Genomic DNA, 23,306 nt, shown 5'->3' on the forward strand with positions numbered 1-23,306 from the left:
AGTGAAATCAAGTAACACGTAAAAAGAGATTTCACTTATTAATAAAAATTATTTATGATACAGGATCATAATAAAAAAAATCTACTTTAATGTATGGGTTTTATAAATATATAAATGAATAGTTAGTTTAAGATTAAAGATAAGCAATAATTATTCTTACAATATCACTAAATATGAAATTTTTTTATTATAAAATATAATTAACATTAAAATTGAAATCCTATTTTAACAAAAAAAATATACTTGTTGATCTCAAATAATAACAATAGTTATAGTCATGTCATTTTAGATTTAACATTGGACTTCTCTCCCTGTGCCACACTAACTTAATTTTTTTTACAAACACAATATTTTTAAAATTATTATTTATTTTTATATAAACAATATTTTAAAATAATAAAATAAATTAAAAATACACAATTACATGGAACATTACATATTGATAGTAAAACTATTAATTATTTTTCGTTATGGCCCATTACATATTTTAGAGTCCGCGTTATACATATTCACACTAAGTTATACATTATGGGTGTAATCGAATCGAACATTATCAGACTCGACTTGAACTGGATTAAAAAAATTTGAATTTGAGTTCGAATTCGACCAAGCCTTTAATTTCAAGTTCAAAACTCATCTCGTAAAAAATTCGATAAGCTCGAGTTCTGCTCGAAAACTCGAACTAATTTCGCTAAATATTAACAAAAACTCGAAATATGATCGGTTCGCCTCAAATTTGATTTGATATAAAATCTATAAAGCTTAAAAATATTGAATATCTATATAAAAATCCATTTATAATAAAAAATAAAAAAATCATAGAAACTCGATAAGTCTCGCGAACCTTACGAGCGCCGAGAAATTTGAACTCGAGTTCGAGCTTGACGCAATTATTTCCGAGTCGAATTCAAATTTTTCACGAGTCGAGTTCGAGTAACAAACAAATAGTTTGGATCGTTTATACCCCTTATTTTAGGTACTACTTAAAAAAAATTAATATATATATATATATGTGTGTGTGTATGTATATAGGGTAGCACTTCATGAAGTATCCTCTTATATAGAGAATCGTGGAAAACCATTATTTAAAAACTATAAAATATATAAATTTTTTTATTTTTCATCATATATAGTTATAAATTTTAATTATCAAGTTAAAAATCGAAGTTACACAATTTTTTATTTAAAAAATCATTGAAATTATTAAAAATAAATAAATTGGTTCCATAGTAGAATCACAGTAGACACTTATTAAAAATTATTCCATTGTATAATCAAATTTAAAATCAAGTAATTTTATCACATCTTAATTGTTAAATTTTATATTATATTTATTATTCTGGATTAGCATCGAATTATATATTTTTTAAAATAAAATTTTACAATTTGTGATGAGATTTTAAAATAAAAATAATGGTTCTTCACTGTTCTCCATATAAGATGGTTCTCCACGGAGTAAAGACATATATATATATAGGGTCATACTCCAATGAGAACCCACTATTGTGAGATATGAAAACTAATCATATCCACTCATTTCAATTCATCATAATCATCTCTCACCATTGATTTAATATGTAATATTTTAATATATAATATTTTAATATTTATTCGTTTTCTATCTAATTCAACCACTCATCAACCATCATGACTTCCGGCAACCACCATTTTCGGCCACCACCAACTCCGGCGACCAACAGAAAATCACCACCGACGGACATAAAATCACCCCCGTCAAACCAAAAATCACCACTGGAAAGCGAAAAATCACCATCAGAAAATGAAAAATCACCGTCGACAATAAAAAATCACCACATCCTTCAACCATTTTTGCCCAGCAGATTCGACCATGGTGACCAAATTCGATTATTGTACCAACATAATCACTAAAACATCTTTATTAATCATCACTATCAACACACAACCACCACTAATAACACCATAACCAACAAATAATCACAACTACTTAAGCTCTCATGTTTTCCGGCGACCTCACACCACTGATTTCTCAACCACTGGCCAATCTAAACTAGTGATTAAAGCTCCTAACGACGTCAACGAACAAAAACTTACCTCAACCAATCAATCTTTGTTCATGCTTGATATCGACAATTTGAAACAAAGTAGCGATGACATAAATTGATGATGTGCATATCGACGATAATGAGGAACATTCCAATTTAAATCTGGTGATGAAAAGGGAGGAGGGGAGAGAGAGGGGGGTTGCGAGGGAGAATGAATAAAGAAAGAGTTGGGTGAGAGAGAAAATGTGTGGTAGGGATTAATAGAAAATTATATAAATATTATAAAATGGAGGATTGAGATTAGATCTCATATCTCATTATAATTGGGGTTCTTATTTGAGTAACTCTCTAGACATATATATTTCATAATTTTAATTTTGAAAGGGATAATATTTTTAATATTTAAAAATATCTGTAAAATGATAAGGCTAAAAAATGAAACAAATTTAAAATTATTTTGATGTAGAACTAATTTAGGATGTGCATAAACAAGTGTAGGGTCATAAATAATAATCCATATCCCTACCCAACTACACAGCAGGGGTCCAGGGAGCACAATTGATAGAGCACGGAATAATTAAGAGTAATGATTTCAGCGAGAGTAGCCGGTCGGACTAAACTTTTCCATCCCAACTAGCTAGGCCGTTTATTTTTAATTTTACATGTATCATAGTAATTTTTATATTTTCTTTCTCAAAATTTCTCTTTATTTAAATTTTAAACATATTTTTAATGAATTATTCTGTTGTAAATAAAAATTGATAGCTAACTTCTATTCATGAAAAATATAAAAAAAATCATTTATAAATTTACATATCCAGTATATTAAATATACGTGCAAAAGTTATAGCATGCAAGTAGTTTGGTTATTGGTAAATAGTTTTTTTTTTTGAAAAATCAAAATAATTCAATAACGAAAAGCCATACGACATCTACACATATGATCGAAATTGTACATACGCATAATTATATCGCTGTTGAATCTTTCATTCTTGGATAGGCAACCAAGCAATTTTTTGAAGTGATATCTACATGATGTAATCCCCCGATTGTTGTTTTGAGCAATCGACCACAAATGCATCACCATAAAAATCTTTATCACCGAATCAATACCATGAAAATTCCGCAGATCTGTAATCTCGGGCATGATGAACAGCTAACAAATCAAATAAAATCAAACTCTCACAAGGAGAGATAAACAAAAACCCATTTAAGTTGGGAAATTATTGAATATTAACAAGAAATGAACTAAGAGATGAACTAACAATAATAAAGAAGAATTTTAGGGTTGAGGTCGCTTCAAGGTTGAAAGAATTTTTGGGTTTCAGGATTTATAAAAATAAAAATAGTTGTTAAAGCAAGCAGTTAAAGTGAGTGCTATTGTCTAATATAACATTCAAGCAGAAATACAATTTAAATAATATGATAAACTGAGATATAAAATATCAAAATAATATACTTAATCCTTACTCTGGTTTTCCCTCTGAAACTATTTTTCAAGGTTGTCCCTAGAAGAGACTTAACAGTTGAGTCTGCAAGCTATAACTTACATCCCTGGTGTTTATGATTAATCTAATTTGCCTTTCGAGAGAGAAATATACTTAATATAAAATATGGAATTAATTGTGGTGATATAATTGTTAAAAAAGAATTAATAATATTACACTCATAAATTTAGTATACTTAATATTAGGTAATTGATATGTTCTATTTTACATCTCTATTTTAGCATCAAAACTAATTTTTGATTTCAATTATAGTTATATGTATAATAGCATGAACATGGACTTTCTCTTAATTTTGAGTCCCATAGGTTATACTATTCAAATTTTAAAATTCCTATTTTTTAATTTTAAACTAGAAAAAATTAAAAAATAAGTTTAAATATAAAGTCAAAATAAATTGCAATGCTTACCGCATTTCCACGCTAGCTAAACTAGCATTAAATATATATTATGCGAAATTTGTTGAATCGATATGGATTTGTAATTAAGTGGAATTAGCTATAATCTAATAATGATTATTTATACGGGAAAGTAGTTTTTTAGCTATTTTCATATTTTAACGATTATAATAAACGGTTGTCCTCTTAAGAAAACGATTATTAAGTGGATTTTGACCGATTATTGTGAAATAGGGGGGATATATATGAATGAAATATAAAAATAATTAAATGATAAAATGTATATATATATATATTTTAGATTATTACAGCCTTATATTTATGTCTTTTGCATTAATTTGGATATTTATTTGATAGGTTTTTATTTTTTATTGTAGTGAGAAGAAAATTCTAGATTTGGAAGGATTTGCAGTAAAAAGTCTTTTTTTGGAGTGAAAATAGAAAAAAAATTGTATTATTGGACTACACGGATTGCAAATATTGTTTGGATCGTATCTGGAGATCCAGAAGTCTGATTTTGGTGATCTTAAATTTCACATGAAACCTACGGTATTTTATTTAATTCAGAGATGGTCTGGTAAGGAGAATACAGTCGGAATATGCCAGAAACAGAGAAAAACATAGAGCTACAAATTTTTACAAAGAAATCATATTCAGTTTGGAAGTCACACTTGTAATTTTATTAGAATAAAAAAAATACTTTAAATATTAGATATAACACCATATTTTATTATTAGTTAGTTAATTGTTATTATTAGCTTGAAGAGAAAATTTGATACGTACATATAGAGAGCTAGGGTTCTTCATCTCTGAGAATACACTTTGTTTTAGTTTTGTTCTTCATTAATAAAAGTGTTCGAGGTACTCTTTTCTTCTCTATCTTTAGTTCTACATATTTATTATGTCTTTTTTAATTGTTTTCCTTGTTTTTATTTCTAACATGGGGAGTAGTCGTAATCCAGGGCGCAAGGAAAAATCATGTTTACGCCATTATAATTGTTAGATTTTTACAGTAGTTTGACTAGTTTAAATGATTCTAATTAATATGTTTTAATATTTAGTTTGTGTAATTGACCAATATCACAGACTAATTAAATACAATAATGGTAATAGATCGAGAGATAATGTTCTAATTAGAGGCACACATTCGATTAGCCGAATTAATGTGAATGCGAGAGTATTATTGAATCTCTGAGAGCGCTGATACTTGAGAGAGATCGACATATGTTCTAGTCACTTGACAGATTAAATTACTAAAAGTTATTATTGTGTAATCATGTTCCAAGAGTGTCAATACTTGAGAGGGATTGACAAATTCTAGTTACGTGAACACTTTAGTCTCTTTAGCTTAGAAATCACTTTGGTGTAAGTATGGTGAACCCTATTGCCCTAGACATTTAGTTAATTAATTAATTCTTAGAACATATTTATTAGCATTCTTTAGTTATATAAAATTCTCAACAATCCTTATCACTATATAAATCACGTGATTGCTAGTTTCTGCTAACAACAAACACTGTGCACTTGCGATATTATTAAAATAACACATCATTAAACAATCACCAACAACCACTAATTTCTAGTAAAAATCACCTGATCTGAAATTTGAACATGATATATGAGTATAAATACCAGTTCGTATAAGATAAAGCACCAAATTTACGATTTAATCATTCAATCATATGACAACAATCACTGATTTACATCACACAAATCACCAAATTATATTATAAATATCACCAAATAGTATATACGAGACATATACATAAAAACATTTAATTTTCTACATTGATAAAAATCGTCAATTTTGTTGGTCGTTGAAGATACTGATGATTTACTACAACCATGAGTATAATTAATTTATGAAGCAAGAGATATATGATGGACGAAGTGTTCCGATTGACGATCGCCAGAAAAATAGGTCGGGAAGAAGGTGAGAGGTTGGCTTTGATCGAAGATAAAGACCAGATGATCGGGAAGAGAAGTAGGATTATGTGATGGTGGACAACGAGGGAAGGAGTGACTGTTTCGTGACTTATAAGTGGTTTTAGTTTTTATTCAAGATTGATTTTTATTTAACCATTAGCCTATATAGATACTCTCTCTGTTTCCTTTTGATTGTCGTTTGACTTTTCAGCACTCATTTCGAAATGTTTCGCCTGCATAGTTAAAATAATAATTTTTAATTTTTTTTTCTGAATAAAAATATATACCTTATTTTTATTTACAAAAAGAAAAGTTTAAAAATGATAATATTTACTATGAGGTCAATGCATCTTGAGATGTGTGTAGAAAAATATATTTTAAGATAAATGTGGTATGTTATTTCAGTCGTAGCTTTTAGCTTTTAGTATACATAAATAACAAAAATATGATCGAGTACACATATATATTCTTTAATGTAATTCAATGGGGCCAACAGGGTGACAACTTACAACCCCTAACCATGGACGCGAGAATGTTTAAAGAAATACTCCCTTCGACCGGGATCAACATTTAACATGCATTTTAATTTTCTTGTAAAACATGATTTCTTAAATAATTTATATATATATTTTTTAAAAATAAGAAAATAATATTTAAATTTTTAAACAGAAAAAGAAATTTCTAATAAATTCTAAAATTATATTTTTATAATAGGTTTAAAATATGTGTCAAACATGAATAAAAAATATATAAAAAATGTTGTAGTCAAACACTTATAATTTGATATACGAATATTTGTAACATATATTCTGATCTAGCGCGGTGTGTCAGGCGAGAGCAGCTAACTCCTGCGTATCATGAAATAAAATAATAAGCCATCAACCACAGGTCGAATTCACTAAACATTGGTTTGATTACAAATCACCAGAGATGTACCAAAGCACAAAAACTAATTCAAGAACGTAAAGCAAGTACAAGCAAGCAAAGCCAAGGAAACTGATTTTACACTTACAGAACTTGGTAACTTCCCTTTATCCTTCCGTAGAAAAAGTGCCTCATATACTGGTAAATTTATCAGAACCAGGAAGAAACATAGAATGATCTGTACAGCCATTGTTTCGATAGTCCTGCTAAAATCTACCAAGAGTTGCTTCACCAAACCAGCAAGACAAAACAGATTAAGCATAGCAACTGTTACTAGTATGGTGATCAGGGGAGAAGGAGTTTCAAAATCCATAATATCTTGTTGATATCTCCGATAAGCATCTTGATCAGCCACTTTTGATGTGATCGTAAATGTCGTGTTGGAATATTTAACCAAACTACATATGGTATCAACAAGGGCAAAAAAGTAGGAGCTAGTTCTCTTGTACAGCCACATTCTTTGGTCATTCCACCAGCCTAGGAAAGTTCCATCCGACCAGAGAAACTCAGCCAAACTATATGTGGTGGCAGAGAAAATAATGTATGCGAATGGAATGAACCACGGGCTTGATATCTGTTAGAGTTTACAAATATGAAACTCAGCTTGCGCTCATTAAGTATGCAATTGCAGTCATGGAAAAACTTGTTATAAATGGTGCTTTTAGTTAACAAGTGCCAGTCTCATTGACCAAATGTAAAAAAGTAAGAACATGTCAGAATTACTTGATCTACAATGTGCAATGAGTATTGTCATGAAGATGACCTCCTGAGTGATCTGGTAGTTATGAATGTACCTATGTATTATGATTTAGCATATGAGATTTCATCACGGTCAACTGACGGCTAAGATACTTATTTGATAAATCAATTAATCCAAGAGATAGTTTTACAAATTACATGAATGCCTTTAAGCTTGTTCGGTACTAGTGGCTAAGGGAGTCGCTTGATATCACTCTGGATGGACATCTGGAAATTACAGATAAAACTAGGCAGAGATGCTAACTATATTGATTTTTTGTGAGGTAAAAATTTATCGTACCTGAGGAAACAAAGAATTGCCACTGAGGAGATGGAGGGAAGGTATGATGCAGTAATAGAGTGTTGGCACGCTACTAGGAGCCCAGAGTAGGTACACACAGTATCCCATTATGAGGCCAGGATTAATCCGTCCTAAACCATATGATGCTGGGTTGTACTTTGATAGCAAGATCTGTAGATCACCCTCAGACCATCTCTTGTGCTGCACCAGAGTTGAATACAGACTGGTGGGAGCTACACCTAAGAACCCTATTCTTTCTGGATTGTAATATACTGATTTCCATCCATTGCATTTTATTGACAGTCCGGTTATCACATCTTCCACTGCACATCCATATTTCAAACCCAACTGCAAAAGTATTCGGTTTTAAGTCCCCCGGTTAATCTTGGCATCTAGACATGGCATAAGAGGATCACAAATATACACAAACACATGAGTCAGGTTATGCTACCTCGTTTCCCCATTCAGTATCCTTTTCAAATGTACAACTTGCTAGATCCTTCAGTCTTTCTTCCAGATCATAAGTAGTTTCTTCAAAATATTCGTGATCATTACCTTTACTCCAGTTTTCGGTCTTGCTTTGGTTTTTGCTGAAAACTCTGCCACAAAGAGTATCTCTTCTGTGAAAGCAGCCAGTTCCAATGTATAAAGGACCTCCCAAACCATCCAAACCATTGAATTCCACCTGATTAAATTCATAGCAAATATCGATAGAAAGAAAAATGTTATTAATGTAAGATCTTTTTTAGGAGTACACTACATGTAAACATTTATACTAACCTCCATACCGCTTCTCATGTAACTAGCATAAACATCATTCATAGTAACATTTTCAAAATTCTGCGGGAACTGCACATAAGCAAACTCATTCCCATTCTCTTCATCCATAAAAAAGCAAAGAGCATCCCGTAATGATTGAGTGCTGTTAGAATACATATCACAGTCCACAGTTAGTATGATAGAACCATTGCTCATCTTTTCTGACACCCTTATCTGCAAACCCAAAAACTAATCAAAAACATTATTCCAGGAAAAATACCTCATGAGGTGAATCGCGTGTGCTATCAAAGTACTAATGGCTGCTAGATTATGGACTTACTGATGCCAAACAGTTTATGTACTTACATGCAATTGAGATAATTGATTATATATGTTTTTAGATAAGTTACCAATGAATTTATGGCCCCAGCCTTATAGTTATGGGGGTGCTGTGGTCTCTTCTCCCTGGCCAAGTATATCAGATTGGGCAGTGTACACCCGTCGATATCATTTACCTCTCTGTTAGTGCCCACTCCGATTAATATCTGGAGAAGATTAAATATGTAACAAATTATTAATCCAAACAATCAAAACAGTTATGTATAGGTATTTGATGAATTAGTTATGCATAGAAGTAGTACTGGGTGCTTGGCACAAAATGTTAAAAAAGAGTGTATAAAAGTGACACAAGACTAATTACGTACACAAAGTATGGTGGCATGGTTACGGGTAGACGAAAATAAATTCCATTGAGTAAATTCATTGTGCTCTAGTCGTAACTCTTCAGGAACTCCTCCAAGGTCTGTCACACTTTGAATCCGGTTCTTCATTTCTTCATATAATTCCTGTGAAGAGTTCTCATAGATGAATATTCAGAAAATGATGTCAATGTTATTTATGTTATGCTCAGTTGGTCGAGAAGGAACGTAAAGAACAGCTAAATAGAGAAGAAAGTGAAGGAAGATATTGCAGTAAAGAATATTATAGAGTGAACAGAATTTGCAAGTTCAATTGACTGAGATCAAGTACCAGAAAGAAAAATGTGCAATTTGAAAATTGTTACAAAAATTATATGTTATATGGGGCAATGGAGGTAATACTAATACTAGAACGTTTTATACTTAGCTTAGTTATATCAATCATGCAAGAAAATAACAAGTATCTGGCAGCACTACTGAATCAAATTAATAAAGTGTTCGCACCCTGATGGAAGCCCAATCTTCGGAACCTTCTGGTGGTCGTGCAGAGGTGCTGAAATAAGCTGCAGGACAAGTTGATTGGACTTTAAATTTCTTGCAGTAAGGTATCCAATGTTTAGCAAAGTGAGAGGCTAGTATGAGTGCATAGAAGGTAATGTCGGAGCCTCCATCATCAGAGAGATAGATTGAGACTTTCTGTGATGGGTAATCATAAGCCATGACCGATAAAACAGTGTTGATAACCATTATTGGTGGCTCTATTATTGGATTAGCTGTGCACACAAATATGTCGATTCCAGGCAAATGTTTCTCGTGCCTGCATTGCGTTAACATATTTATCAAGGGGATCTAGTAACTTACCTAAAACCGGGTAAGAATTCTTAATATTAATGTTGGCCACCAAAGACTAGCTGACACAACTTATTGGTCATCATAGTTTTAACCCCGTGTTGCATACTTGCATTCGATATAATTAAACATTTTAACCACAAATATGATTTGGAAACTTAATCAAGACAATAAGTCACTGACCGGTTGGAGAGATTGTCCTTAAAAGTGTGACGATAAATAGGATTCCAGCGTGCAGCCTGAGTTAGCAGCCAGTAGAGACCAAACCAAACCTCAGCAGCAAACATGCCAATCCACGCAAATGCATGATTATGACTCCGATGATAATTTTGTGTAGGGAAGAACAAGTACATAACTCTATACAACCAAACCCAAAGTATAGCCAACAACGTGGATGCTGCAAAAGCCCTGCTGCATATCAACATGCTCCTGCTAATTCCCCTAGTTTTGAACAGTACATCACCTTCGTTTTTCATAATCTCCACTTCTTTTTTTGGCTAGTGTGAGAATCCACTTATTGGTTGGGTCGCCCTCGTCTTGATATTTGTTTTACTTCTTAGATTCTGACCTTATCGTTATGCACATTTGGAAGGACTACATTGCTTTGGCTAGTTATGATCTAATTTTTGTCTTTTTCTTATTTTGAATTATATTTCTTTCATTTTATAAGTTTCGAATCTCTACTTGCCTCACCAAATTATTAAAAAGAAATCGAGATCTTTAGTGAAATTATTCAAAATTTGAGCACTTCATTTCTTGTTTATTTTGGATTTCAAATTAAAATAGATTTGATTTTTGCAAAAACAATCATATCATAATTAAATATAAGTGGCGAACTTATATTTTTGAAATTAAATATAATTATATGTTAACTACAATCTGCGATTAATACAAACAAAATATACGGATAACTAGAAAAGACAATAAAAGGATATAATAAGAGAAGTTCTCGAGTCCAGCATATTATGTCTCCTTAAAGCTATTACGGCCCTCACCGCGAGTCGTTAGCCTCCCAGGACAAAACGAGAAAACGAGGTTGCTGCACGAACAGCGCCTTCGACGAACAATAACGGGTAAGAAATTATCACCGGAAGAAAAAAGGGTTTTTGTGTAGGAGGCGGCTGTGAGATATGTTTCGAATGAATGATTAACCCTAAACCTATAATGATAATATATAGGTTCGAGGGAAACGTGTGCGCTACTTTACGCGTAATGAATAAAACACGTTAATTAATAATCAAATCCGTAATTGAATCAGAATTATTATTTCGCCAAATCAATTATAATAATTCGTAATAAAAAACGAATTAAGAATTTAAGAGCCCAAGCCAAGTGGAAATTAAATTTAGCAAAACTAGTCCGTAATTATTCGGGCCAATTTTCTAGCTACATTCGTGTCCGCACGTCGCACACGCGGGTAAGTTCGAAGGCTTCGCAAGTCTCGGATTGCCCCTCGAAAACCCAAGATTTGCACCCCCTGCGCGCACGTAGGTGTTGGAGCAATACATAAGTAACACATTTGAACACTACATAAGTGTTTTACTATATAAAGCTATGCATTCTCCTTTGCAAATTTAATGTGGGACTTTCATTATTCTACATAAATTTCCATAACTAAGGGATTAATTTTGGATGTTCATATCTCATCCATCTCTTAGTTATTTAGAGTGATTCAAAGTGCCTCGAAAAGCTCTCGCGGAAGAGAACACGTTCCAAGTGTCACTTGTTGCACGCACGCGACATTCGTTCACTTAAGTTATGGCTCAAATTGACTCGGCAATGTGGGGCTACTACCCACATTTTCCAACAATCCCCCACATGGATGAGATTGACATTTCAGTAGCACACACCAGATAGACAGACACGGAGTTTGACTTGGTGATAGTTTCTTCGATCAGATATAGCATACGATAGGTAGAGAATGCTCCTTAAACCTTCGGTTGAATAAGCATACCGACTTCACTAGTAGACTGTAGACATGCTTGTCCTTGAATTGTTCGACCGTTTATGTAAACGATGATATACTTATCACTATATCATTTCTGACTCGTTCAGTTTTCATGAGTATGTCCATTTTAGCCATGGAACATTGTCCTGGTTCTGCAGGAGTTTCTAAGGAATTGTGCCTCGCAATTCTCCTTTGAAGCGGCCCCACTTCTCTCCCACATAGGTGATCTTTATCTTATAAAGTAACCCACATTTACTCAACTGAATTTCATTCGTTCACTCCTGAACTCCATGTATTCCCCAAAAGATTATTAAAAGCTCAAAAGCTTAACCTCTTACCATACGGGTCTCACTGTTTCCTCATCATAGGAACAGGCCAGGGGTTTCCTCCACAGTGATTTGGTCATCATGATTTAGTTGGCCCATTGAACCAAGTTCTTGGGATCTCCAGTCAGCATTGGTTGGGTGTCCACCATGATGCCATTAAGCAACAGGCTTAAGGCCCATCCCTCTCGATGATTTCTCAACTACTTCTCTTGATAACCCTTTGGTTAGCGGATCCGTGATATTATCATCTGACGGTATATAGTCAATAGTGATAATTTCGGTTGAGATCAATTGTCTAATGGAACTATGTCGTCGTCGTATATGACGAGACTTTCCATTATACATCGTGCTCTGTGCTCTACCAATAGCGGATTGACTGTCACAGTGTATCCCTATTGCAGTCACAGGCTTTGGCCATCTTGGAATATCCTATAAAAATTGGCGTAGATATTCAGCCTCTTCGGCGCATTTATCTAGTGCCACGAACTCAGCTTCCATCGTGGAATGAGTTATCACAGTTTGCTTTGAAGATTTCCATGAGATTGCCGCGCCAGCTAGTGTAAACACATAGCCACTCATAGACTTTAGAGCCTTCTTACTGGATATCCAGTTCGCGTCAGTATATCCCTCTAATACTGCTGTAAATCTTCCATAGTGTAGTCCATAGTCTCGAGTTCCTCTCAAGTACCTCAGTACCCTTATGATCGCTTTCCAGTGATCAGTTCCCGGATTACTCGTAAACCTACTCAACTTGCTGATTGAGTATGCAATGTCTAGTCTTGTACAACTCATTAGGTACACCAGACTTCCGATTATCCTCGAGTATTCCAACTGGGAAACCGCTACACCTTTGTTCTTGGATAGATGTAAAGTCATATCCACAGGTGTCCTGGCTTTCTCAAGGTCATCCTTAAGAAACTTCTCAAGGATCTTGTCAACATAATGAGGTTGACTCAGTGCGAGTCCTTCTGATGTTCTAGAAATTTGGATTTCTAGAATCACATTTGCTAGTCCCATGTCTTTCATGTCAAATCTTGCCTTTAACATGTCCTTTATAGATTTGATCACTTTGTCATTGCTTCCGACAATAAGTAGATCGTTTACATACAATGTCATCATGACATAACCATTGTCATCGTCCTTGACATAACTGCTTTCATTATCTTTGTAATAGGCACAAATATCACATTCATTGATCTTGAAGCCATTGGCCAGCACGACCTCATCAAATTTCTCATGCCATTTCATAGGCGCTTGTTTCAGGCCATACAGTGACTTTGCTAATCTACAGACTTTCCTCTCTTGACCCGGGACAACGAATCCTTCAGGTTGTTCCATATAGATTTCCTCATCTATATCTTCATTTAGGAAAGTTGTTTTCCTATCCATTTGATGTACTACTAAATTTCGCATTGCAGCGATAACAAACATCATCCTTATAGACGTTATTCTTGTTACTGGAGAATATGTGTCAAAGTAGTCAAGACCTTTCTGTTGCTTGTATCCTTTAATTACAAGTCTTGCCTTGTACTTGTCGAAAGTACCATCAGTTTTCAATTTCTTCTTGAAAACCCACTTGCTGCCTAATGGCTTACAGCTGTTCGGCAAATCAACTAATTCCCAAGTATGATTCTGCAGAATTAAATCAACTTCATTTTTAATGGCCTCTTTCCATATGGGGCCATCGGGTGAGGTAACCGCTTCCTTATCGGTTTTCGGGTCACCTTCCTCGAGTAAATATGTCATAAAATCTGACCCATAGGATTTCTCCGTACGTTGTCTTTTGCTCCTTCTCACTACCCCCACATTTTCGTCCTTACTTTCTTCACTCTCATTATTCTCCTTTATAGACTCATGAGTTCGTTTAGACGTTGTAGGGGGTTCGTTTCCTGGATTGCAAGGAAATGTCATCTCAAAAAATGAGGCATTCCTAGATTCCATAACCGTATTCTTTTGAATGTCAGGAATCTTGGAATCATATACGAGAAACCGATATTCAGTGCTATGTGGTGGATATCCGATAAAGATACAATCCACAGTCTTTGGACCAATCTTTACCTTCTTAGGTGTAGGGACCAGTACCTTTGTCAGGCACCCCCACACTTTCAGGTGTTGGTAACTTGATTTCTTTTTCTTCCACATTTCATAAGGACTTACATCCTTATTCTTGCGCATAGTAATATTTAAAATATTATTCGCACTTAAGATGGCTTCCCCCCACATCGACTGTGGAAGTCCAGAGCTTAACAACATCGCATTCATCATTTCTTTGAGAGTGCGATTCTTCCTCTCAGCCACTCCATTTGACTGAGGGGAGTAGGTGCAGTGACCTCATGGATTATACCATGTTGTGAACAAGATTCCCCAAAGGGTTCAACATATTCACCTCCACGATCACTTCGTATCATTTTGATTTTCTCCATTTGTTGTGTCTCAACTTCTTCCTTATAGATTTTAAATTTATCTATAGTTTCGTCTTTGCTTTTCAACAAATATATATAGCAGAAATTTGTACAGTTATCTATGGATGTAATGAAATACTTGTTTCCTCCTCTAGTTGGAGCGAATTTTAAATCACATATATCGCTATGTATTAGGTCTAGCACTTTGGTTTTTCTTTCCACACGTTATAATGATAATCTCGTTAATTTTGCCTCAACACAAGTCTGACACTTATGTTTTGTATCAATTGTTAATTTTTGTATGTATTCTTTTACACTTAACATTCGTAAAGTGTCATAATTAACATGTCATAATCTAGCATGCCATAAATTAGGAGACTCAAGCAAGTAAGCAGAAGAATTCTTCATTTCATTATTGTCCCTAATGGACATAACATTGAGCTTAAATAGCCCATCGGTTACATAACCCTTGCCTACAAACATACCACTCTTAGACAAAATAACTTTATCTGACTCAATTACAATACGAAAGCCATGCTTATTCAACAAAGAACCAGACACAAATTTTTGCGTATATCAGGCACATACATTACATTCTTCAAAGCCAGATTCTTCCCAGAGGTCATCTTCAGAATCACCGTGCCTTCACCTTCAATGGTAGAAGTCGCTGAGTTCCCCATGTAAAGCTTTTCACCAGCATCGGAAGCCTTGAGGCTAGAGAAAATCGCCTTGTCTGAGCAAACATGCCTAGTAGCACCAGTATCAATCCATCACTCACGCGGATTAGAGCCGACCAGGTTCACTTCAGAGATCGTAGCACATAGATCTATGTCACCCATCTCCTTGGACATGTGATCGACCATGTTTGCTTCTTTTTTCTTGTTGGCCTTTTTGGGCTTCTTGCAATCAGAAGATCTATGACCCACTTTATCACAGTTGTAGCACTTCCCTTGGAATTTTGATTTCGAAATCCCTCCCTTGGGTGCCATTTTTTCCCCTTTACCAGAAGTGGCCTTCTTTGGCTTGGAGCTTTCAACATGCTCCACCATGTTTGCCTTCTCAGTAGCAACATTCATCTTTTTCTCAGATCCTCTGTTTTCTTCTTCGATATGAAGTCTGAGGATCAAATCCTCCATGGTCATCTACTTTCGCTTGTGCTTAAGGTAGTTCTTGAATATTTTCCATGCAGGTGGCAGCTTTTCAATCACAGCAGCAACTTGAAAAGATTCACTAATGATCATTCCTTCAGCATGAATTTCATGAATGATCACCTGCAGTTCTTGCATCTGATTGGCCACAGTCTTAGAATCCATCATCTTATAGTCAAGAAAATGGCCAACAATCCATTTCTTTGCCACAACGTCCTCGGTTTTATACTTATGATCAAGTGACTCCCATAAGGCCTTAGCTGTTGGCTTCGAGCTATACACGTTATACAATGAGTCAACCAAACAATTCAGCACATAATTCCGACATATGTAGTCGGAGTGCTTCCAAGCATCCACAGCATACAAAGTCTGCGTGTTGCTCTCACCAGTGAGCAATGGTACCTCTTCCTTCAGAAAGCGATCCCGATGCAACGTGGTCAGATAAAAGTGCATCTTTTGCTGCCAACGTTTGAAGTTCGTTCTGTTGAACTTCTCAGGTTTTTCAGCGTGTGCAGTAGGCACAGTTGGCATAATCGGAGGAGTGAATCCTGCCGAAATCTGTCTAAGAGGCACACTAAACTGTCCAATGACAGTGTGTCCCACATGCACATGTTCCAGCAGGTGTTTGACCCCCATCAGATACTACGATCTATGGACAATAACACTGTGAACAATATGATGAACATGACAGCTGATCCCAACACACAGATCGTTGGATCTGATGGGGTTCACCAGCAAGCGATTAGAACATCTCTTGTTATATCCTTTTATTGTCTTTTCTGTTATTCGTATATTTTGTTTGTATTAATCGCAAATTGTGGTTAACAGTCTTAAAGCTATTACGACCATCACCGTATGTGCGAGTCGTTAGCCTCACAGGATAAAACGAGAAAACGGCGTTGCTGCACGAACAACGCCTTTTCGAATGAATGATTAACCCTAAACCTGATAATGATAATATATAGGCTCGAGGGAAACGTGTGCGCTACTTTACGCGTAATTGAATAAAAAACGTTAATTAATAATCAAATCCATAATTGAATCAGAATTATTATTTCGCCAAATCAATTATAATAATTCGTAATCAGAAACGAATTAAGAATTTAAGAGGCCAAGCCCAGTGAAAATTAAATTTAGCAAAACTAGTCCGTAATTATTCGGGCCAATTTTCTGCTATATTCGTGTCTACACGTCGCACACGCGGGCAAGCTCGAAGGCTTCACAAGCCTCAGATTGCCCCTCGAAAGCCCAAGATTTGCACCCCCTGTGCGCATGTAGGTGTTGGAGCAATAAATAAGTAACACATTTGAACACTACATAAGTGTTTTACTATATAAAGCTATGCATTCTCCTTTGCAAATTCAATTTGGGACTTTCATTATTCTACACAAATTTCCACAACTATGGGACTAACTTTGGATGATCATATCTCATCTATCTCTTAGTCATTTTGAGTGATTCAAAGTGCCTCGGAAAGCTCTCGCGGAAGAGAACACGTTCTGAGAGTCACTTGTCGCGCGCACGCGACATTCGTCTAATCAAACTATGACTAAAATTGACTCGGCAATGTGGGGATACTACCCATATTTTCCAACATTATAATCAATCCAAACTTGTATTGATATAATTATTTCAATGTAAACTCCAGTTGGAGTAGGCAAAGCAATGTAAATAAGATTTAAGAGTGTTATAGCAGTTCCAATAACTTAGCTATTTGTAGTCTTAAAGTCTAATATAAGAGCAAGTCCAAGAGTGTCCTAAGAAATGTCTTAAAAATATTATAAAATATGATGTACTGGTAATTTAGGACAATATTCTCTTGTATGCAGTCCAACAACAATGTCATATAGTTGTGTCTTATCATTAAAATAATATTATATTTGAATTATATTTGGAGGGAATGAAAAAGATGAGAGAGAAGATAAGTGTAAAAAAAGGAGGGAAGTAAATTTTTTATTGAAAAAATTGAAATAAGGCATTCCTAGTAGAGCCTTAAAATTGAGGCATGGATGTCCTAGTGTTTTAAGGCACCACTGTGATATTGTTGAAGCACCTAATTATTCAAAATGCCTCAAATTATAGTTTAGGACAACAATTTAAGGAAATATTGGAGAAAAAAACTACTCCAATAGTGTGGTTCCTTAAATCACTGAGATCACAAAGATCTTCTTCCAATTCCTTATCTTTAACTAACCTATCTCCTCTTCTAACTTTTATTTTATAATATATATTTGAATGAAACACTTTCTCTTTTTTTACTTTATGTAATAATGTTACTTTTTTAATGATAAAATATTGTATAAAAGATTAAAAATAGGGAATGTTGTTAGAGTTGAGAATAACTATTGATGTTTTAAGTTAGTAAAATCGAATATTTTATATTAAATTTAGATAATGAACTAGTAACATGTTCGAGATGCTCTTAGATATCATACCAAGAGAAGTTGATGGAACTCGATCAAACTAATGATGAAGATGAAGAAAATGTTTGAAAGTTGTGAAAATGGTGTGTTTAGTTGAAAACTTTTAGTTTTATTACAGTTCAGTCAGAGATGACCAGGAGATAGATAAATTATAAGAAATTTAAAGCTAGTTCAAAATGGTAAAGCAAGTACAAGCAAGCAAAGCCAAGGAAACTGATTTTATGGTTACAGAACTTGGTGCCTTGCCTTCATCCTTCCGTAGAAAAAGGGCCTCGTACAATGGTAAATTTATAAGAACGAGGAAGGAACATAGAATGATCTGCACAGCCATTGTTTCGATAGTCCTGCTAAAATCCACCAAAAGTTGCTTCACCAGACCAGCAAGACAGAAAAGATTAAGCATGGCAACAGTTACTAATATGGTGATCAGGGGAGAAGGAGTTTCGAAATCCATAATATCTTGCTCATATCTCCGATAAGCATCTTGATCAGCCACTTTTGATGTGATTGTAAATGTTGTGTTTGAATATTTCACCAAGCTTAATATGGTGTCAACAAGGGCGAAGAAGTAGGAGCTAGTTCTCTTGTACAGCCATATTCTTTGGTCGTTCCACCAGCCCAGGAAAGTTCCACCCGACCAAAGGAACTCAGCCAAACTGTATGCATACGCAGAGAAAATAATGTATGCAAATGGAATAAACCACGGGCTTGATATCTGCAAGAATTTACAAAATTTGAATTTGGCTTGCAATCATTAATTTATGCAGTTATAGAAGAGCTCGGGATAAATGGTGCTTTTATGTAGAAACTGCCATGACTAATGGACTAAATGAAAAAACTAAAAACAAGTCAGAATCACTCTGATTCTGCTATGTGAAATACAAAAATTGTCATCAAGATGACCTCCTAATTTGTCTGCTACTTAGGAATGTGCCTAATGTAATTAGAGTTGGCGTCTGAGATCCGATCACGATCAACTAATAGCTAAGATACTTAGCTGATATCAATTAATCCCAGAGATTGTTGAACAAATTAAGCCTTTAAAGTTGTTTCATGCTCATGTCTTAAGAGAGTTGTTTGATACTAACTCTGGCTGGTTCACATCTCAAATATACAGGAAACAGTCGACAGATATGTTAACTTTTTCGGAAGGAAAAAAGTGGTACCTGAGGGAACAAATTATTGCCACTTAGGAGATGGAGGGAGGGGATGATGCAGTAATAGAGTGTTGGCAAGCTACTAGGAGCCCAGAGTAGGTACACACAGTATCCCATTATGAGGCCAGGATTAATCCGTCCTAAACCATATGATGCTGGACTGTACTTTGATAACAAGATCTGTAGATCACCCTCAGACCATCTCTTGTGCTGCACCAGAGTTGGGTACAAACTGGTTGGAGCTACACCTAAGAAACCTTTTCTTTGTGGATTGTAATACACTGATTTCCATCCGTTGCATTGAATTGAGAGTCCGGTTATCACATCTTCCACTGGGCACCCATACTTCAAACCCATCTGCATTTTCAGATAATTCTAAGAATTCCAAACTGTTCAACCGAGCATCTAAACATTGCACATGTAAAAGGATCACACATACATATAGACACATAAATCAAGGTATGGTACCTCGTTTCCCCATTGAGTATTTTTTTCAAATGTACAACTTGCCAGATCCTTCAGTCTTTCTTCTAGTTCATAGGAAGTTTCGTCCAAATAACGGTTATCATTCCCTTTATTCCAGTAGTCGTTCTTGGTTTGGTTCTTGCTGAAAACTCTCCCACAAAGAGTACCTCTCCTGTGAAAGCAGCCAGTTCCGATGTATAAAGGACCTCCCAAACCATCCAGACCATGGAAATCCACCTGATCAGTTGGTGAATAAGAAACATTTAACATAAAAACAGCAATCAACTGTTTTTAGTGAGATCTTTTGAAGAATCGTCTTAAACATATACATGTCCATACTCACCTCAGATATTGTTCTCATGTAACTAGCATAAACATCATTCTTAGTGACATTTTCATAATTCTGTGGGAGTTGCACATAAGCAATCTCATTCCCCTTTTCTTTGTCCATGAAAAAGCAAAGAGCATCCTTAATTGTCTGAGAGCTGTTAGAATACATATCACAGTCTACATTCAGTATGATCGGTCCGTTGCTCATCTTTTCTGACACCCTTATCTGCAAAGTCCAACAACTAATCATAAATAAAACCCACAGTACAAGTCCCTTGCACTGGAAGCTAGATTAACATGAAGCATCTCACTTGTGCTAATCATGATACAGAATTACTTAAAATTACTTGTTAATGCCAAACAGTACTGATACCTATAAGTAATTGTGATAATTAATTTTACATATTATAAGTTACCAATGAATTCATAGCCCCAGCTTTGTAGTTATGGGGATGCTGAGGTCTCTTCTCCCTAGCCAAGTATACCAGACTGGGAAGTGTACACCCCTCAATATCCTTTACCACTTTGCTAGTGCTCACTCCGATCAATATCTGGCAAAGAAATAAAACAAATAAATTTAAACTGATTGTACATCCAAATAAACAGATTACTTTGTTAAGGTAAATGATTTAGCTACTCATCTATTGATGTAGTAGGCTTCTTGGCATGAAAAACTGAAAGTGAAGTGCATAAATGTGATAGGAGACTAATTACTTACATGAAGTATGGTGTCATGGTCACGCCTAGAAGAAAATGATTCCCATCGGGTGAATTCATTGTGCTCTAGTCTTAACTCTTCAGAAATTCCTCCAATCTCTGTCACACTTTGAATTTGTTTCTTCATTTCTTCATATAATTCCTGTAATGTATTCTCGTAAATGAATATTCAACAAATGATGTCAATGTTATTCAGTACAGAATGCTTACAATTTGCAACCGGAAGAAGCTGGCCTATGCATATGTCATGCTTTGTTGGTTGAGAAGAAAATTAAATGAGAATGCAATGAAGATATCAAGAACAACTAAAATTTAAGGAAAGTGATTAAAGAAATGAAAGTAAAGAATGTAACGGTGGATGAGAGATCTTTTCTCATCAAAATTTGTGAGTTTAATTGAGTGTTGCCAAGTGATAGAAATGAATGTGGAAAATGAATTATGTTACAAAAACTATATGTTCCACGGGACATTGTTTATAATAATTTGGGATACTAATTATGCAAGCAAGCTTTTAGTCGACAGCATTATTGAAATAAAATAAGCAAAATTAAACAAGTGTCCGCACCCTGATGGAGGCCCAATCTTCAGAAGCTGCTGGTGGCGGGGCTGAGGTGCTAAAATAAGCTGCAGGACAAGGAGATTGGACTTTAAATTTCTTGCAGTAAGGTATCCAATGTTTAGCAAAGCTAGAGGCTAGTGTCAGTGCGTAGAAGGTAATCTCAGAGCCTCCATCGTCGGAGAGATACACAGAGAGTTTCTCTGATGGATAATCATAAGCCATGACTGATAAAACAGTGTTGATCACCATTAGTGGTGGCTCTATTGTCGGATCAGCTGTGCATACAAATATGTCAACACCAGGCAACTCTTTCTCCTGCCTGCATTTCATTAATAAACTTATTGCGGGAATCTAGTAACATACCTAAATCATCAATTGCCTAACCAGCTTATGTTTGCACACAAATCTCTTCTAAGAATATTTTTGAACTTTAACCAATTTCTTTGTGCATAAAATGCCGCATTGCAAGAGTATGAAGACCGAATGCGGACTGAAAATAGTAATGTTGTTCGCCTAAAACAACTTATAGTTTTATCCTGGTACCGGTTATTCAATGTATCTCACTCCGTCTCAAAATACATGTCCACTTTAATTCCGTGCACGTATTTTTAAAGTGCATTGACCACTATTTACATAAATTATTTCACGTGATCAATAAATAAGTGCACAAAGTCAAAGTGAACTTGTTTTATTTGAAACGGAGGGAGTATCTTTCAACGACGAACAAGAATTGCAAAATTAATAAGACATCAAGTGACTGACCTACGGGCGAGATTGTCCTTAAAAGTGCGGCGATAGATCGGATTCCAACGAAAAGCCTGAGTTAGCAGCCAGTAGAGACCAAACCAAACCTCGGCAGCAAACATGCCAATCCACGCAAGTGCATGATTATGACTCCGATGATCATTAGGGAAACACAGGTACATAACTCTGTACAACCAAACCCAAAGTATAGCTAACAACGTAGAAGCTGCAAAAGCCCTACTGCATATCAACAGGCTTCTGCTAACTCCTCTGCTCTCGAACAGAGCACCACCTTCATTTCTCATTCTCCTCTAGCTTCACTTGCCTCTGCTTCTGAGTCAATCTTTTCTTTTCTTTCTTTTTTTATAAAATAATCATTTACTTACATTTTAGGCTGCACTCATCTTTATCACCTTATCAATATCATAGTTCACATGGACAGAGTATTTTCCTTTGGTCATTTCTGATGTGTTTTGGTTGTATTTGTTTGACCAAATTCTGTAGAGAGCTATGTTGGAATTGACTACCCGGTAAGACTAATAATTTATTGCTAAATTAGGAGTTAAAAGATGATTATATAAATTGGTCGATTTCTAAAAATTCCTCATAAATTATTCAATAATTAATTTAAAATATTTATTTAATTTGATTGATTTTTGATAAATTATTGATAAAGTATTTAATTTTCTAAAAACTGTCTAAATAAATCACAAATCGATAAAATAGTTCCGATTTCCGAAATATGTAATCATGATTAAGACCGAGATTTTCATTATGTCGTCCATTTAATAAATTTTTGTATTTCTTTATCACACGGCACCTGGTATCACAGCCAGTTTGATAAAGTGATTTTTGTTGTAAAATAATAGCTATAAAAGTATTATATCGAACCTTTGTAAAAGTAAATAGAGCAGAAACGGAGATAAAAAGAGTTGTGTAGAGAGAAAGAAGCTGAAGCTATATAT

General features: G+C 34.8%; 2 protein-coding genes across 2 annotated transcripts; both read right to left on the reverse strand.

Annotated features, from left to right (window-relative positions):
* Window positions 1-6,716: 6,716 nt before the first annotated feature.
* LOC141721161 (cellulose synthase-like protein E1) lies at window positions 6,717-10,691 on the reverse strand. The gene is made up of 8 exons (XM_074523925.1): window positions 10,306-10,691; window positions 9,778-10,090; window positions 9,280-9,420; window positions 8,986-9,120; window positions 8,597-8,809; window positions 8,268-8,501; window positions 7,817-8,164; window positions 6,717-7,351 (listed from the first exon to the last, which is right to left on the reverse strand). The coding sequence occupies exons 1-8, from the start codon at window positions 10,596-10,598 to the stop codon at window positions 6,803-6,805; spliced, it is 2,226 nt and encodes a 741-aa protein (XP_074380026.1). The 5' UTR covers window positions 10,599-10,691; the 3' UTR covers window positions 6,717-6,802.
* Window positions 10,692-18,441: 7,750 nt separating this feature from the next.
* LOC141721162 (cellulose synthase-like protein E1) lies at window positions 18,442-22,809 on the reverse strand. The gene is made up of 8 exons (XM_074523926.1): window positions 22,360-22,809; window positions 21,604-21,916; window positions 21,040-21,180; window positions 20,738-20,872; window positions 20,335-20,547; window positions 19,995-20,228; window positions 19,536-19,883; window positions 18,442-19,084 (listed from the first exon to the last, which is right to left on the reverse strand). The coding sequence occupies exons 1-8, from the start codon at window positions 22,644-22,646 to the stop codon at window positions 18,536-18,538; spliced, it is 2,220 nt and encodes a 739-aa protein (XP_074380027.1). The 5' UTR covers window positions 22,647-22,809; the 3' UTR covers window positions 18,442-18,535.
* Window positions 22,810-23,306: the final 497 nt, after the last annotated feature.

The sequence above is a fragment of the Apium graveolens genome, chromosome 4, assembly GCF_009905375.1.
Source record: "Apium graveolens cultivar Ventura chromosome 4, ASM990537v1, whole genome shotgun sequence".
In the NCBI taxonomy this organism is placed as follows: domain Eukaryota; kingdom Viridiplantae; phylum Streptophyta; class Magnoliopsida; order Apiales; family Apiaceae; genus Apium; species Apium graveolens.

Coding starts and splice junctions, on each gene's coding strand:
- LOC141721161 (XM_074523925.1), bottom strand. CDS start 10,598: ATGAAAAACGAAGGTGATGTACTGTTCAAAACTAGGGGAATTAGCAGG. Junction 9,121..9,279: donor ACCATGCCACCATACTTTGT/GTACGTAATTAG, acceptor AATCTTCTCCAG/ATATTAATCGGAGTGGGCAC. Junction 8,810..8,985: donor CTGGGGCCATAAATTCATTG/GTAACTTATCTA, acceptor TTGGGTTTGCAG/ATAAGGGTGTCAGAAAAGAT.
- LOC141721162 (XM_074523926.1), bottom strand. CDS start 22,646: ATGAGAAATGAAGGTGGTGCTCTGTTCGAGAGCAGAGGAGTTAGCAGA. Junction 21,917..22,359: donor AAGGACAATCTCGCCCGTAG/GTCAGTCACTTG, acceptor AATGAAATGCAG/GCAGGAGAAAGAGTTGCCTG. Junction 20,229..20,334: donor ACATGAGAACAATATCTGAG/GTGAGTATGGAC, acceptor CCAACTGATCAG/GTGGATTTCCATGGTCTGGA.